Below are 12,341 nucleotides of genomic sequence, written 5' to 3' on the forward strand. Positions count from 1 at the left end.
ATTAACAAATTTTAATGCATCAAATTAACAAATTAGGAATAGAATTATATTATATGTGTGTGTCAGTGTGCTCATTTTTAGTTGGTGTCTTTCACTGCTGGACAACACAACACAACACAACACCAACATGGCAACTACAATCTCTATTTCTAGCAGTTTTTAAAGCTAGTGTTTGCTTTGATGGAACACATTTGATTGTTGCAAGATTTGTTGCCTTTGGTACAAGGATCATAACGATTCCACATACAAGAATGCAACAAAAAAATATTCAAATAGGAAACGCTTATTCATTTAATTACATAAGTCCCATGAAATGTCATTATATATTACATATGAAGATTATGGGAGCTTTGTTTCCTAATACCAGTTCTCATATCTTCTTCAAACTACTTGTAGATCTCGCAAGTCAGGTTGCACCGAGAGGTTTCACGACAAGGCAGAGGTGTAGTAGCTAGACGCCCTATCTGAGGAACAGCTTTGGAGGTTCCTGTCTCGAAGAAGGCTGAATGGAGAGCCTTCACACAATGTTCTGCCTCATCATCATTCACTATCAGCGAGATGTTTACCTGATTTCACCACCAAAACAAACACATTTAAGAAAAGTCAGACAAGTGTGCATACATTTCACCCCCATAAAGCAACCTTATTTTACTGTCTTTTAATCAAAATTTTTTTTATTATAATGAAACATGCAGTGAAGATTAAGTTGAAAGAGATTTTGACCTTCGATGCACCCTGAGAGATCATCTGTACGTTGATTCCATTGGTTCTAAGAACTCGGAAGCCCTGTTTGTTGTTCATTTAGTCACTAGTAACAAATCAAACAAACCAAAAGCCATACAAGAGAGAGAGAGAGAGAGAGAGATAACAAACCTTCTCTAGTATGAAGGATGATGATCTCTGAAAATTTCCAATGAGTGAGATAATTGATCTGTGCTGAAGCAGGTTTACCGTAGCAATCTTCTCGAGTTCCTCTACCACGTGATTAATCTCCTGTCACATCACCAATAATTACACAAAATACAAGATGAGTCATCTTGTTTTCATTGTTTCCATGCTACAAGAACAAAAAAGTACTTCTCTCATCTATAACCCATATAAAGCTTGCCTGTTGAATTAACTCTTTGCTGCAGAACTTTGAAGGATCCAATGTCAAGGAAACGCTAACTTCGCTGGTTGCAACAACATCCACAGATATGCCCATCTTTTCAAATGTGGAGAGCACCTGCCGAGAAAGAAAGAGAAGAATTTTAAAAAACGTGAGCTGCAAGATAGGGGAAGTGAAAACATTGCCATCATTATTACCTTGGAAAGGAAGCCATATTGACCGAGCATACGGTTGCTAGTGATGTCCAACATGGTAACATTACGTTTCAGAACGATGCTGGTCAGTACAGCCTAAGGAGAAGGAAGAGGTGGTCATGAATCCTGATGTATGGCTGTGATATAAATAAAATACTCATGCAATTGTTGTTTTTAACGAACCTTGCTCATGTCTCTTGATCTAGTGATGAGAGTTCCTGGGGAATTGGGATTGTAAGAGTTCTTAACCCTTACAGGAATGTTCCCTTCGCTAGCTGGCCGCATGGAAAGTGGATGCAACACTTGTGCACCAAAGTAAGCAAGTTGAGCTGCCTCATCAAATGTCAAGTGTGGAACTGGTTGAGCTCTGCGGTATATGTTTGGATCACAAGTCAAAACTCCATCCACATCTTTCCAAACCTGCCACCACAGTTAAATTCATTCTTGGTTTAACAAAATCTCATCTAAAAACAACTCAAATCTTGGTAAAACCAACGCATCAAGCTATACCTGGACCTCCCTCAAACCTAGAGCTTTCCCAATTGTTGTTGCAGTCAAATCACTACCTCCTCTCCCCAACGTAGTAACAGCACAAGATCTCCATCCCTACAGAGTAAATTTTTTTGTCCTTTATGTCACAAAAGGCACAAGAGGACTTATACAATGCTAAAATTTGATTCAAACCTTTCCAAGAAAGCCTGTGACAACAGGGACTGCATGTTCCTTGGTCCAATCACCAAGTAACCTTTTTGAGACTGCTGGGTATGTTGCCTCAAGAACATCAGCATTTGTGAAGTTATCTGTGGTTATAATCCCCATCTCAAATGCATCGTACTGCCAAAGATAAAAGACTCATCAAAGTCAGTCATGCAACAACAATTTTGAGACATAAGATAAGAAACAAAATCTAGGTGACTAACCTGGCGTGCTTTGTGGCCAATCTTGTTCAGGTACGCAGCAAATAGCCTAGTGGACATGCACTCTCCAAATGAAACCAAGTAGTCTCTTGTGCGTAGAGTTAACTCTTTCATCATTGCAATGCCGTTAAGAAGCTGCTCTAGTCCTTCTAGATGCTCTACAGAAAGATTAAACGACAGAAAGATTCAGATACTAAAACATATATATGTTAAGAAAATTTTTTACAGAAAAGACAACTTTATAACACTAACTTGCAATTACTGCTGTTCCCACTCCAAGCTCATGAGCAGTCCTGGGTACGTAAGAAAATTATGATTACACATGAGAACAAAGCAAATATTTATAAAAATAAGAACAAAAGAACCAATAAAGTGTATGTATCTTCTATGCAACCTTATATGGAGTTCCTTTATATAGCTCAGCTCTTCAATAGTGTTGATGTTAGTGACGCCGCAGCAAACAGCCTTCTCACCAGCCTAATGAAAGCCACAGAGCAAGTTTATTACAGAAAGAGAGAAGGAAAAATGTAGACTAATTGATTTTTATTTATTTTCTTACCATTAAAAGGTTATTGGTGGCCTTTCCCATTGCTGATAACACAACAACAGGCTTCTCATCAGGGAAGCTGAGTATGAGATTAGCAACTTCTTTCATCCTCTCTGCTGATGCCACGGATGAGCCACCGAATTTCATTACACATGTCAACTTTCTCTCAGTTCTGTTTAGTTTGAAAGTCTCGGTGTCTTTTCTCTCAAGCAGTTCCGCCCTTCTAGCTTCGCAGGTAACTCTTAGAGCTCTGTTCCTCCTACAAGAGTGGTTTATGTCTCTAGTCAACACCGGAGCAAGGAGGTTCAGCCCCTTTGAGCCAAACTCAATGCTTTTTGAGTTGAAGGCAAGTCCTGAAGTTCTAACTCCGTACAATTGCACTGAAGCCGCCATCACGCACAACAAGTTCTGAAGAAGACGACTGTGAAGCTTACTTAGAACTCAGACACGAATGTTTTTGTTCACTGCGGCAACCTACAACGTTTCCGTGGGAAGCAAGCAAACAAATTTAAAACGCATGAACACAAATGCTAAAACATTTACTTAAAAGCAGCATGCAAAGGAAATTGAAAGTAGCTTACCAGTTACCAAATGATCTCTGCTGAGCGAGCCAATGAGTTTATTTAAATGTGTATAACCAATCGAACGATCATTCGACTTTCACAAATATTATATTTTGTACTTTATTCCATGTGATATGAATCTGCTTAATGATTCAGACTTTAGGTTAAGTAGCATATATATATATACAAGTCATTTTAAACTCCAAAGTGTGTTTATTGGAGAACGTGACGAAAACACTTGATGTTACTGAGCCCTTAGGAGGTTGAGGAGGTGCAGCAAAATATAGTTTAATCGAAAAAAACGTGGCTACCTACTCATAGACAATGTCTTAATATTAATTAGCAACAGAGAGAATTTTACATATACCAATATATGCATACTGCCTAACACGTGGCATCATATGTATCGTTAATAATTCAACATTCAGTGGATGCTTATGTCACACGCAATGGACCATATGAAAACTCTCAAAGAGATACTGGTCGTTCAATGTGCATGAAATGTATTTAACAAAAGTTGAAGGGGTAAAGCTGACTCTATTATATTGCATGAGACCACTAAGCAAGGTGACAAAACTACAAGGAAACTAAACTGAAGAGCAAAATAAAAATGCTTGCAACACTTCAGGATATACATTTTCAGCAGATATCAGTTCCAGGCTCCCCCAAAGAGAGCCACATGTTACTAGCTCGTTCTCTAATCGATATAAGTTAAAGAAACAAACTGTTGTTTACAAGGAAAAATATATTCAAGTCACATGATCACTGTTTCTGGATCAGTGTTTCACAGTTGGATTTGTTCAGGTCACATTATTATAGTTTCTGGATAAAAGTTTTCACAGAGTAGCATCCTCTTCATCTCAATTCTTCTTCCCTCTCCAGAGTATAATCTGCTCATCCTTGAACAAAATAGGAACACATGGAACCAAATCCTGCAATTATGTTCACATCATCAAAACCAATCATACAGAAATAATCTTACAGACATGACAAGCAAAAACCATTTAAGAGTCTATACCTTTAGCTTCACACCGATTCGTTTGCAATCACTCATCCCAACATGAGTGCAATCTAGTCTCACAACCTCTTCTGTTTCAAACTCCTCCCTCAGTCTTCCCACCACATTAACATAGACACCGTTCCTAGCTGAGATCAATACATAACGTCAACTAATAAATGACTGATTCTGGCGCAAAAACATGTACTACTTACTAAGTTTCATTAGAGCAGGAGCGTGAAGCCCACGGTTTCTCATCTCTTTGGTCTCTTCAAACGTTAAGCCATCAGCGACATTCTTTACAAGTCTTGGATATATTGGTGGGTAAGGCTTCCATAACATGAGTGGTATGGTGGGACGACTCTTCGGATCATAGTTCCTTCCCCGGTACAAAACTAGGATGTTTATGTTCCTGTATACAATCTTTCCACCTGATTTTTCCTGTCAGGCAAACACAAACTACTAGTAAGATCAAGCAGAGAACAAATAGAGCATTGGTTATTGAGAATTGAATAAGAGAGACCTCGAGGTGGTGGCATATGTTGTCCATGTCAAGAGTAGGTACTCCCAAGCATTTAATCCTAACTGCCTCGGCTTTCTTCCAATGGTTATGAATGTCATCTATCATATTGTGTGTGACTCCTCCTTTCCCTAATAACATCATAACAACAACATGAAGAAGAACCTTAACTCATTGGTTCTCGAACTTTTAGAAGAATACAATAGCTTGAAGGTGTGTTCCCTAGTGATCAGTCTCAAATTTGATCGTGAGAGACCTTAAGAATGGAGGAGTAATCAGACAAGTCTACATAATGATCATGAAAGATTCTAATACCTTAATTTGCAATGATTTTTTAAAACCAAAGTCGTTACATGACGAAACTACATTCAAAGTTTAAAGCTTTAAGCGAGAGGTGAAGAGGGCAATACCGAGATTGATCTGGCGTGAACAATCACTGTGACGGTACCGTTCAACGAGCTCAGCCACTTCCTCCTCCGTCAACGCCTCGCCGAGAATCTTGTCTCTTACCACCGCCCATTGCCTCTGATCACTCTCCTGAGAAGCTGGAGCGCAAGTGCCCGTCCAGTTCCGGTCCAATCGACCCGGTCCGAATGGAGAGAACCGTTTCGGTTCACGGAACCCAATTGGTTTGATTGCCGGGTTGGTTTCTGAATAGGAATACCTAAAATCGAAAGGGAGGTCTGACGTCACCGGCGCCGTCGGGCTAGTCATCGGCTCCGGCGACTGATCCTTTTGGGTTTTCTTCGTCTTCTTCGGTGGTTTAGCGGGTTTGGAGAGAGGGGAGAATGGTGGGTCATAGTATTCTGTAGAGACGAATCGAGCTTGGAGATTACGTAGCGACAAAAACGAGTCTTTCGCTAGAGCTAAGCTTCTGCGAGTTGAAAGCATTCGGACAAGACACACTGTTGAGCTCTTTGGTAAGTGTTTCTTCTCCTCGTCGTGTGTTAGTTAATTCGGAAGGAGCAAATGTTTTTACTGAATAAGACCTATATATTCCTATTTTACGCATTTTGGCCCGGATTTTTTGCTTAACTCATCCTAACCCCAAATAGTCTACAAAACCTTCAGTTTACTTCAAACTTAGCTTCTCTTGTTCAACATCGCTAATTGCTACGATTATATTTCAGCTTTGTTTAGACGGCTGCCAAACTGAATGATTTTTTTTTTCTTATCTATTGTGATTCTATTGCAGGAAGCTGGATCAGATGAATTCATTGGCAATACTCTAATAATATAGGCCATGTTCGTTTGCTCACCCAGATGGATGCAAATCGATGTTCGTTTTGTGCATTATAATGCTACATCCAGATGGATCACCCAGCTGATTTTTTAAAAACTTATCTCAAATTCTCACCCAAACGAAGGTGAGTCTTGATGGTGCATCTGGATGCAGATGCATCTAGTTCAGTCCAAAATAATAAATGACAAAAATGAACTTTTAAAATCAAAATATTATTTTCAAACCTTAAATTCTATTTTTTTTGCATATACATTTTTCTACTATAACCAAAAAATGCATTTTCTCGCAAAAACTGAAAAACACACTTTCCCGCCAAAACCGCGAGATGCGTTTTTTCGCAAAAAACGTAAAACACACATTTCCATAAAAACACATTTTTCGGCCAAACCATTAAAACCGCACATTTCGACCAAAACCGAAAAATCGCATTTTCCCGCCAAAACAAAAAAAACGCATTTTCCCGCCAAAACCCAAAAACACGCATTTTTCCGCCAAAACCCTTGCCAAAACCGGAAAACAGAATTTTCTCGCCAAAACCAGAAAAACGCAATTTTCCCGCCAAAACCAGAAAAATGCATTTTCTCGCCAAAACACAATTTTCCCGCCAAAACCGGAAAGATGCAATTTTCCCGCCAAAACCAGAAAAATGCATTTTCTCGCCAAAACACAATTTTCCCGCCAAAACCGGAAAGATGCAATTTTCCCGCCAAAACCAGAAAAATGCATTTTCTCGCCAAAACACAATTTTTCCGCCAAAACCGGAAAAATGCATTTTCCCACCAAAACTGGAAAACAAAATTTTACCGCCAAAACCGGAAAACGCATTTTCCCGCCAAAACCGGAAAAACGCATTTTCCCGCCAAAACCGGAAAAATACATTACCCCGCCAAAACTGGAAAACACATTTTCTCGCCAAAATCGGAAAAAACGCATTTTCCCGCCAAAATCGGAAAAATGTATTTTCCCAACCGAAACCAGAAAAATGTATTTCTCGTCGAAACCGCAAAAATGCTTTTCCCACCAAAATCGCAAAAAAACTTTTCCCGCCAAAATCGCGAAAAAACTTTTCCCGCCAAAATCGAAAAAAACGCATTTTCACGTCAAAATCGTGAAAAAAACTTTTCCTGTCAAAAACATTTTTCCCGCTAAAACCGCAAAACACACTTTTTCCGTCCAAACCGCAAAACGTATTTTTCCGCCAAACCCATAAAAACGTATTTTCCACCAAAACAACAAAAATGCACTTTTTTGCGAAAAACACAATTTCTTCAAAAACCGCAAAAATATTTTCCGCCAAAACTGTAAAAATGCTATTTTTCCGCCGAAACGTAAAAAAATATATTTTAATCATTTTATTAACAAGTCCACCTGGATGTAGATGAAAGTTAAAAAATGAAAAGCAAACGAACATGGTTGCATTCAGACGATTCATTTGGATACATGGACGAAATGAAAAAACGAACAACACTCAGATGGAGATGTACAAACGAACACGGCCATATTCTTGATGATGCACTTGTAAGGTGAGACCACTAAGCATGAAGACAACAAGAAGCTAATGTAGTGGCTGTCAAAGGAACATTCCAGAAACATTCGCATAAATTATCAGAACTTAAGACAATTAGCAATCTCAGCTTAATAAATGTTATAAGAGCAAAGCCGTTGGCTTTCAGAGAACTTTTCCAAAGTTCTCATCTTTGCATCTTCTTTGATCCCCAACCATGGATTCAAAAACATCCAACATATTATCCAAACCTTCCGTATCTTCCCCCATCTCCTTCATCGCGTGTACAATACTCTCTATCGTCGACAAACACCCCTCTCTCGGCTGCCTCCTTACTTCTCTGTACAAACTCGCACCTTCGATTTCTAGCTTCACGTGGCTACACAAAAGCTTCAGCCACGGGTTCTCAACGTACATTCTCCTCGCCTTGGACCACGTCCCATCAAGAACGATCAGATTCCTCACCTTCAAATCTCTCTCTTTAAGATCGTTGATCATCACAGATCCTTCGCTAGGGAACAACAGTGCTGATCCGGGAGGAACCTCGAGCTCAAACTCTTCCTTCCCTTCCGAGAACTTCGTTACCACAAACCCTTTTGCCAACACATCCATGGCTGCAGGAGAAGCCAATATTCCATCAAAACTAGCATTTTCCATCAGAGAGGTGGAGACATTGCTGATTACACCTCGTTTCTTCATAGAGATTCTCATCAAATCCTCTTCACAAGAACCTCTCTTATCAGCTAATTGTTGAGAAAGCTTCAAACTTTCATTATCCACATTGTCACTACCTAACTTTGAGGTATCAACAAGCTCCAAGGAGGCTCCTTTAACTCTTATCAAGAACTCTGCCTCGTCATGGACATCGCAAACGGTGGTGACAGTAACGTTCTTAAGCCCTAACCTAGCGATTCGAGTTGAGTTAAGCGCGTGTTTCCTCTCGAGGCTGTGCTGAAGGATAGTAACACTCACCTGGTTATCCAGAGGCGGAGATCGGATACGGTTGCAGAGGCAGAGCTGCGTGGGTTTAGCGCAAGAAGGGCAAGTGGGTCGCTTTGACTGCTGCGACTCCATGCTTAGGGTTTTTGAAACCCTCAAGCCTTGACACCGTATGCTATCGGCGAAGTTATTTCGAGACAGGATCAGGTGAGTCCGGGCCACGACATGGCCCATCATCATCTGTCCTAATGAACTCACATTCACTAGAAAATAGGAATCAATCGAAAGCTCCAACCTTAGCTACTACAGTGCTACTTTAACGAGGAAGATGAGATTGAAACCAGACTAAACCGGCCTAAACCAAGAGAAATGTTCAAAAGATCAATCTTTAAACCAAGAGATATATGTCCAAGAGATCAATCTTTTAATTCCTACTTTTTGCGTCTCATAATAATTCAAACAATTACATAACCTGTAGTATCAGAGTATGCTACAGACCTGAGTTATATATTTACAAACAGTTGTTAAGAGCTTTCACCGTTGGTATTACATTAAACTTGTGTCCTAACAAACAGACAAACAGTTGAGAGTTCCAATTGGTTTCTAGCAGTTGTTTGGTCTGTTGTACTTTGGAGGCAGAGATGGACATTGCTCATTCATATGGGTGTATGGTTCCATAGTGTTGTAACCAGGAAGTTGCATTCTGTACTTGCCGAGTATCTGACAGTAAGGAAGCTTCACATTGTCATTGTCATTGCACCATTTAGGAAGTCTACTTGCGTTTGTCTCGAATAAGTTGAGCATGTAAGCATCTTTGAGCTGCAAAATTTTGAAATATTAACACATAACACGGTAGCACTAGCTTGCGACTTATGTATTGCTTCTCACCGTGAACTCTGTGACTTGAATAGAATCAGCCAATGAGCCGAATAGGCCACCTTCTTTGTACATTTCGAGGATGAAAGCAATGCATGAGGTTGATTTACCATCGCTGTATATCCAATCGTCTTGTTCGGGTATTGCCAGTAATTTGTCAAAAGAAGACCCGCGCTTCTCTACTTCGACCAGTACATCAGAAAGATCAAGACCCTGCAAAATTAAGAACATGTAAGAGAATGATATCAAGAAGAACAAAGGAACAAATTGTGATACCTTTGTTCCGAGACGCTTGTTCAAAGCTTCATTCCACATATTAGCAGCATAATCAGGCTGCATTTTGCTCCAAACAGTCATGAAAGACGCAACCTGAAAGAGAGAGAAAGAAAAAGCTCCTAATTAGAAAGAGTACTCGTTCACAAGGACAAAGTTGTGAACTGAGAAATGAAAAGAAAAACCTACAAGATGAGAATCGAGAGGAGGCGGGTAGTTCTCACTAACAGTATCGATCCAGCTAAAAATCAAGTTATGATAACCATACGGTTTACCCTCCATGCTTCGAGCATACTCCCACGCAGCAGTAACGTTGAACTTAGCACGAACATCGGGATGCAAAGGTAGCAATGCGATCTGAGGATTCGCGTCATCCTTTGTTAGTTCGAATTCCCACCATTCCTCCCATGGTAAGATCGCTATTACATCTTCTCCCTATGATCATCACAAACCCCAAAAACACTTCAACAAACGAAACTCTTGTTTGCTAAAACTTAACTCTGAAGTTTAGTTTTATTTACCTTCTCGTTTTCATTCCCAGACTCACCAACCCACAGTTTCCCTTCGGAGTCTCTCAAGCAGACAGCGGAATGACCAGCGTACGCCCCGCTCACCCACTTCTCAAGAGTCTCGAACCCACCCCACCGTCCACGGATCTTCGAGATAGCTAGCAGATCACCAGACTGGATTTGATCAGTTGTAACGTTTGTGACCCACGGTTCAGGACGAGTGTCGAACTTAGCTCCCATGTGCTTCTCAAGAAACGCGAGGTTAGAGCTCTCCCCCCAACCGGTATTGGTAAAGAGAGGGAAAACATCCCATAACGCTTGAAGTGTTCCTAACATCCCCGCGTGCATAAGGAATATCGAAACTCCCTTGTTCTTAACCTAATAACACCCGAAGAAACGCATCAAAACAAAGTCATCCTAAACTGAGAAACCAAAAGACATAGCAGCAACCATCTTACATATTCATACTCGGCTAATCCATCCCACTCCGGGAACTCCACAGTGTGCGCCCGTGAGATGAAGTACCAAGTCCATGTCACGCGGTATGGAGTTGCAAAGACATAGAGATCCATGCAAGTCCAACTATGCGCTTTATCCGCCTTCACAAACACAAACACAAAACAAAAAAGACTTAGGAATAATCCACTACAAACAGTTTCACATCAACTACAAAAGCAAGAAACAACAAAGCTCACAGATTTTTTTTAAAATGGAGTCTTTACATACTAAACTCAGCAAGTACTCAACTTTCATTAAAATTGATTAAACCCAAAACTAAAAAGCGTCTCCTAAGGACTACCCACAAGAGAAGAAGGTTAAATACAACTTAAATCAACAATGTGCCCTAGCAATTGAATCGAATCAGAAACTTGCAATAGTCAAAATTGAAAGAGGACCCATACACAATTAACTCCCATAAACACTCAATCACGATCGTAGTGAACGAAATCTACATGAATTTGAGTTTTATTTGCACCTGAATGTGAAGCGTGCCCTAGCAATTGAATTGAAATCAGAAACTTGCAATAGTCAAAATTGAAAGAGGACCCATACAAAATTAACTCCCATAGACACTCAATCACGGTCGAAATCTATTCGAATTTGAGTTCTGATTCGCACCTGAATGTGAAGCGTGCCTCCACCAAACTCGCTGCCAGACTTGTTATGAAACTCCAAATAAGCCGTGTTCTCGTAGAAACAAGCGCCTTTCCACTTGACGTCATCGTTCCCAGGGCTCGCTGTACCGATAAAAGTGGGGAGCAGATCGGCGGCGCCGTAGAGGGAATTGAGAATCGGCCACGAGACTTGCTTGGGAAGAAGTGGAAGGAGGTCGCGAGGGTGAAACGGGGATTTCAGTGATTCCGCGGTTGAGGCAGTTAGAATCAGAACGGCGATGGAAAACAGAGAGGGAAGCGTGAAAGACGATGAGGAAGATGAAGACGCCATGTCCGTTTTTTTTTGGGGTTCGTCGTCTCTCCACGATGTATTTTAGTTCCTATATTTTCCCTCGAAAATGTACTTTATCTTATTATTAGTTATATATATGTTGCTGGCAAAATGCTCTGATGCTTAATGATTTCGAGGTAACATCTTTTTTTTATAGTCAAAATACCAATAGAAGATAACATTAAAAATTTCCTTATTAAAAATATAGCACACAAATGTAAAAATGATTAAAATAGGTTTTATTATAGAGTAAAATGATAATTATACTTTTATTATATATATATATATATATATATAATTAAATAAATATTTTTAAATAGGAATTTTGTTGTTGAAATATTCAAAAATTTCCCTAAATTTTTTTTCCATTTTGTTTCAATTTTTTTTTGAAAAAACAATTTTCCTTATAAAAGTTTATGAAAACTTTTATAAATATTCATGATATCTTTACTGAATTTGAGTTTAGAAAAATCTTCATGAATGTATTTAAATGACATCTTCTTAAATCCGAGTTTATGAAGTCATTTCTGAATAAGTATAATATCTTTCTAAAATTTAGAAAAAATACTGAAAATTTTTTAATATTTTAAAAAAAAATTAAGAAGATATTAATAAATATCTTCATAAAATTTAGAATTTTTTTTCATAAATATGCATTTAAAAATAAATTTTAAACATGTATTTAGGAAAACTTTAATGAATATA

The 12,341-nt window shown here is 39.2% G+C and overlaps 4 protein-coding genes across 4 annotated transcripts; all 4 read right to left on the reverse strand.

The window, feature by feature from the left end:
* Nucleotides 1-265: 265 nt before the first annotated feature.
* On the reverse strand, nt 266-3,522 carry LOC106322832 (aspartokinase 3, chloroplastic-like). Its single transcript, XM_013760973.1, has 13 exons — nt 3,348-3,522; nt 2,779-3,240; nt 2,614-2,696; nt 2,472-2,512; nt 2,223-2,377; nt 1,987-2,136; nt 1,813-1,908; nt 1,486-1,722; nt 1,306-1,398; nt 1,109-1,225; nt 874-993; nt 724-786; nt 266-566 (listed from the first exon to the last, which is right to left on the reverse strand). Exons 2-13 carry the CDS (start codon nt 3,157-3,159, stop codon nt 387-389), a joined length of 1,716 nt encoding a protein of 571 aa, XP_013616427.1. The 5' UTR covers nt 3,160-3,240; nt 3,348-3,522; the 3' UTR covers nt 266-386.
* A 426-nt stretch (nt 3,523-3,948) lies between these two features.
* LOC106325103 (CRS2-associated factor 2, mitochondrial) lies at nt 3,949-5,798 on the reverse strand. The gene is made up of 5 exons (XM_013763130.1): nt 5,257-5,798; nt 4,850-4,977; nt 4,542-4,767; nt 4,348-4,475; nt 3,949-4,261 (listed from the first exon to the last, which is right to left on the reverse strand). The coding sequence occupies exons 1-5, from the start codon at nt 5,735-5,737 to the stop codon at nt 4,190-4,192; spliced, it is 1,035 nt and encodes a 344-aa protein (XP_013618584.1). The 5' UTR covers nt 5,738-5,798; the 3' UTR covers nt 3,949-4,189.
* A 1,664-nt stretch (nt 5,799-7,462) lies between these two features.
* LOC106327269 lies at nt 7,463-8,835 on the reverse strand. The gene has a single exon (XM_013765382.1). The coding sequence runs from the start codon at nt 8,770-8,772 to the stop codon at nt 7,759-7,761; it is 1,014 nt and encodes a 337-aa protein (XP_013620836.1). The 5' UTR covers nt 8,773-8,835; the 3' UTR covers nt 7,463-7,758.
* A 100-nt stretch (nt 8,836-8,935) lies between these two features.
* On the reverse strand, nt 8,936-11,708 carry LOC106327268. Its single transcript, XM_013765381.1, has 7 exons — nt 11,310-11,708; nt 10,649-10,789; nt 10,203-10,568; nt 9,871-10,116; nt 9,685-9,777; nt 9,421-9,621; nt 8,936-9,351 (listed from the first exon to the last, which is right to left on the reverse strand). The coding sequence occupies exons 1-7, from the start codon at nt 11,634-11,636 to the stop codon at nt 9,136-9,138; spliced, it is 1,590 nt and encodes a 529-aa protein (XP_013620835.1). The 5' UTR covers nt 11,637-11,708; the 3' UTR covers nt 8,936-9,135.
* Nucleotides 11,709-12,341: the final 633 nt, after the last annotated feature.

Source organism: Brassica oleracea, chromosome C2 (assembly GCF_000695525.1).
Source record: "Brassica oleracea var. oleracea cultivar TO1000 chromosome C2, BOL, whole genome shotgun sequence".
Taxonomy (NCBI): domain Eukaryota; kingdom Viridiplantae; phylum Streptophyta; class Magnoliopsida; order Brassicales; family Brassicaceae; genus Brassica; species Brassica oleracea.